Raw genomic sequence first — 4,324 nt, 5'->3', positions numbered from 1 at the left:
TGATCCAATCCCCAAAAACATGTAAGTATGGGGTTTTTAAAGTACCACTTGAATGTAGGTGCTACATAAGTCTTTCATGGAGTATCTACAATATTTCATGGTATGCTTTAGAGGCAAGAAACATTATTATAGATGATTTATTACTACAGTATTACTCTTCTTCAAGAGCACAATCACCCAACCATCTAACATGGATCTAGCCAATTGTGGACACCTGTACTATGGATGCCTACCACTTGGATTGGGATCATTCTTGCTAAGAAACCTTCAATAAATAAAGGATGCCTGAAAGCAAAACCCCACTTTACTTAGGAGATACTACAATTACACATGCATCCATGTAGACATGACGTAACAATTCATTTTCATTGAATGATGCTTTTGAAATTGTAAAAATTATTGTTTTATATACGCAAAATAATCTAGTGATAACTACTAATAGGATATGCCCTTAGTAGGGACCCTACGTAAAATTGTATTCAACCTATTTGGCCAACTATCCAATTGCATTTTCAACCACCAACATCTAATTCCCCAATAAAGACCAACTAGACCTTCTTGAAGTTTTGTAGGTAAAGTCAATTTCATGCAGCACGTATTTTCATTCCATTATACCTTCAACTTTCAAGGCCCACTTCACTTGCTAGACTTCAAGAAAGTCTATAGACAATCTATGGCATAACATTACCATTAAGTCTCTCCCATCTACGTTCCCTTTGCCAATGGTTAGGAAAAACATTGTGGAGAAATGTGCAGGAATCTTATTGGATTATTCTTAAACCAGAAAATCAAGGGATTTAGACATGCACAATTAAAATTTTACGCTGTTTCAAAATTTTTATTTGCAAACCAAAATCCTTCCATGTTCAAGTCTAGTAGGAAACATTCAAAGCTAGCCAACTCTATGACAAGCTGAGACACCACTTTCCCAGCCAATGCTTGGGACCTTCAAAATTGTTCTCACACAATTTCTCCAAAAGATGTCATTATCTCAACCAATTTTACAAGGTTGACCCTTGAATGGTGAAAGGATGATCCCATTGGCAATGCAAGAAGCACATATCATTCCTCCTAGCAAGCTATACAGTTTAGCAAGGATATTCTCGTAGAATAAAGATGCTCACATGGACTAGCCTTGAAGAAGCTGTGGGGCAGACTCTTCTCACAATGGAGCCCCAAAACATGTAAATACTCCAGCATCAAGCAATTTTTCTGAACTGGGGGGGAGCGCGCAGGGGGGCACATGCACATGCTCGTATGTGTGTGCATGTGTGAGTGTGTGCGTGTGCGTGTGTGCGTGCACTTGCATGTGCACATGCACATCCAGGTATTTGTGATGTGCACACAATGAAGGCCAATACCTACTGTCCCTCCATCAAATCCCACCAAATTAATGCTACAGAATCTGTTAAAGGAAGGTTAGGTATGTTTGATAATATTACCTTCTGCATCACCTATCCTTCACAACTGACACTACCAAATTTCCCCAAATACTGGAAGGTTAGGTATGTTTGATTACATTACCTTCTGCATCACCTAACCTTCACAACTGACACTATCAAATTTCCCCGAATACTAACATTACTAGTGTGTTCGTGACCGATTAATGGATAACACAAAGATGTTCGAAATGCCTACAAGAAAAAAACTGATGCAATGTGGAGACTGACATTAATAATGAAACTAAAAATCATCCTCAAAAGTAATATTACCACTGAAATAAATGCAGGAGGAGCCTTGCTTCATTCAAGGGGAAGGAAATCAGATTGATCATGAAAACCCACTAACCCAATAAACCTTGAAAGGTCTTTTGCAAACTATAGAGCACATACAAAGAACAATATCAGGTTTAGCACAAGTGCTTAAATTCTTTAACTGCGTTATACATGGGTTAGAAGTTTAGGCTTGAGCTTCAGCTTCATTCTTTCCACTGCCTTCCTGATGGTATCTTCATCCTTAGAAAACGAAAAGCGCACAAGGTTTTGACCATCCTTGGGATTCAAATAAAACACACTGGGCGGAATCGCAACCACACCCACTTCCTCAATCAGATACTTGCAGAAGTCCACATCTGTCTCAAAGCCAAAGGGAGTGTGGTCTGCCATGACAAAGTAGGTGCCTTGTGGCTCAAACACTTTGAACCCAACCTCAATTAGACCCTTGACTAAGATGTCTTTCTTGACTGTGTAATCTCGAATGAGGTCCTCGTAGAAGCTGTCAGGCACATTGAGGGCAGCAGCTGCTGCACATTGAAAGGGTGTAGCAGTTGCAAATGTAAGATATGAATGTGCTTGTCTGAGTCCCCAAGTTAAGTTAGGTGGTGCAACAGCCCACCCAATCTTCCAGCCAGTCAAGGAGAATGTCTTCCCTAAAGAGTTCATGCTCACGGTCCTGTCATACATTCCATCTAAGGAAGCTAAATATATATGATCTGAACCAAAAGTTAGCTTGTGATACACCTCATCTACGAAAGCAAGTGCATCATGCTCTTTGCAGAGCATAGCAATCAATTCCAGTTCACTCCGAGAAAACACCTTTCCTGTAGGGTTATGGGGTGTGTTGACCATAATAGCTCGGGTTTTTTCTGAAAAGGCTTCTCGAAGCTCCTTCTCAGGTACTGCAAAGTCAGGTGGCCTCAGTGTGACAGTCTTAACAGTGGCATCCACCATTAACAGTGTTGCCAAATAAGAATCATAAAATGGGGCAAACAGGATGACCTCATCCCCTGCATTCACTAACCCAATCATGGCAGCTGCAATAGCCTCGGTGCAGCCAGAAGTGACTGTTACTTCAGTTTCCGGGTCTACATGGAGTCCAGTGTCTTTCTGAAACCTATCAGCAATGGCTGCATTGAGCTGCGGGATACCAAAACCCCTGGCATACTGGTTATGCCCCTCCTTGATGGCTTCTATGGCTGCATCCTTAACAAAATCGGGGCCATCAAAGTTTGGAAAGCCCTGCCCAAGGTTGATAGCTTGGTGCTTAACAGCAAGGATACTCATCTGGGTGAAGATAGTGGTTTTGAATCGCTCCAATCTTCTTGAGATCTGTCAAAGCAGGAACGGTTTATTCAGAAAACAGATAAATGTACAGGTGATTCTAGACGTTGGAAGAATTCCATGCACAATTTACATGAAACTGAGCTAACCTTCATTTATATCAGACTAATGAACTGCAAGCAACTAAATAATTGAATAAGTATTCAAGGACATTCTACTGCTTAAACTTGAAAGTTTATTGCCAAAGCTTGCAATTTTTATCAGAATACTGGAAGATCTGACAACATCATTAAGCAGAATTCAAGGACATTCGACTGCTTAAACTCGAAGAATTTGTGTCAAAGCTTGCAATTTGGATCAGAATACAGGAAAATATGCACATAATTATGCTTCAATTGTGCCTCGAACTTGAAGGATTTGTTTCAAAGGTCGCAATTTGGACCAGCGTAGAGCAAGTGTGACTAAAATTGCAAGAGATGGGAGAGAAAGGGCGTCACCTGAGATGCAGGAGAAGGCGCAGACTGTGCGCTGCCATTGGAAGGCGATGAGGAAGCCATGCGGATGGCAGCTGGTACTGTATGTGGGGAAGCCGCGACCGAAGATAAGGGGGATAATGATGATGGTGGTGGGAATAACAGGGAAGAAGAAGAGGATGAGAAGGAAGAAGAGGAGGGCAGGATGGCAAAGCCCTGCGTCCAACCCACCTGCTGAGGATGGCTGAGGGCAGCCAGTTTGGACCGAGCCTGTTCTGTTTTTCTTGTGCGGCTGCAGAAAGCCTGCTCTGTTTTTCTTGTTCTGCTCCTGCTGCTACTGCTTGATCCTCGTCTTCTTCTTATAAAGTGACTTGTGCCCAACACAAGACTATGGCAAGCCCTCAACATATCGTATGAATATTACCTATAGACACACCTCCCTCCTCCTCCTCCTCCTCCTCCTCCCCCTCCCCTTCCTACTCCCTATATAGGTGTTGTGACGCGTAGAGTGAAACTTCTCACTTTGCGTTCGTCATCCACAGTTGGCATCATGATCCCCCGCGGTCTTTCCCTACCTTTGCTTACAAGAAGACACTTTGCTTAGAAAGAAAGTAAAGAGCAAGATAGCTTTGCAAATGAAAGAAATGGTACTTGTATTATGTAGGCGCAAGGCCCGGGTGGAGGGAGGAATACCGAGGCGTATGCGAGATGAAAACTTGTTATAATGCTTTTGTGCGCTTAACCTCCCTCATACACACCCCCCCCATGAGGAAGCTCAATGTCCTCATTGAGCGGGAGTGGGACTAGTTGACTCCAACTAAAATTTGGGGGCCTTAATCCACTCCTATTGAG

At 42.5% G+C, this 4,324-nt stretch overlaps 1 protein-coding gene across 1 annotated transcript; it reads right to left on the bottom strand.

Annotated features, from left to right (window-relative positions):
- Positions 1-1,766: 1,766 nt before the first annotated feature.
- LOC148010049 (Pyridoxal phosphate (PLP)-dependent transferases superfamily protein) lies at positions 1,767-3,913 on the bottom strand. The gene is made up of 2 exons (XM_087673233.1): positions 3,497-3,913; positions 1,767-3,047 (listed from the first exon to the last, which is right to left on the bottom strand). The coding sequence occupies exons 1-2, from the start codon at positions 3,878-3,880 to the stop codon at positions 1,881-1,883; spliced, it is 1,551 nt and encodes a 516-aa protein (XP_087529359.1). The 5' UTR covers positions 3,881-3,913; the 3' UTR covers positions 1,767-1,880.
- Positions 3,914-4,324: the final 411 nt, after the last annotated feature.

Source organism: Lygodium microphyllum, chromosome 30 (assembly GCF_053477565.2).
Source record: "Lygodium microphyllum isolate KBCC chromosome 30, Lygodium_microphyllum_v1.1.10, whole genome shotgun sequence".
Classification (NCBI taxonomy): Eukaryota; Viridiplantae; Streptophyta; class Polypodiopsida; order Schizaeales; family Lygodiaceae; genus Lygodium; species Lygodium microphyllum.
This window is presented reverse-complemented; position numbering and strand designations above follow the sequence as displayed.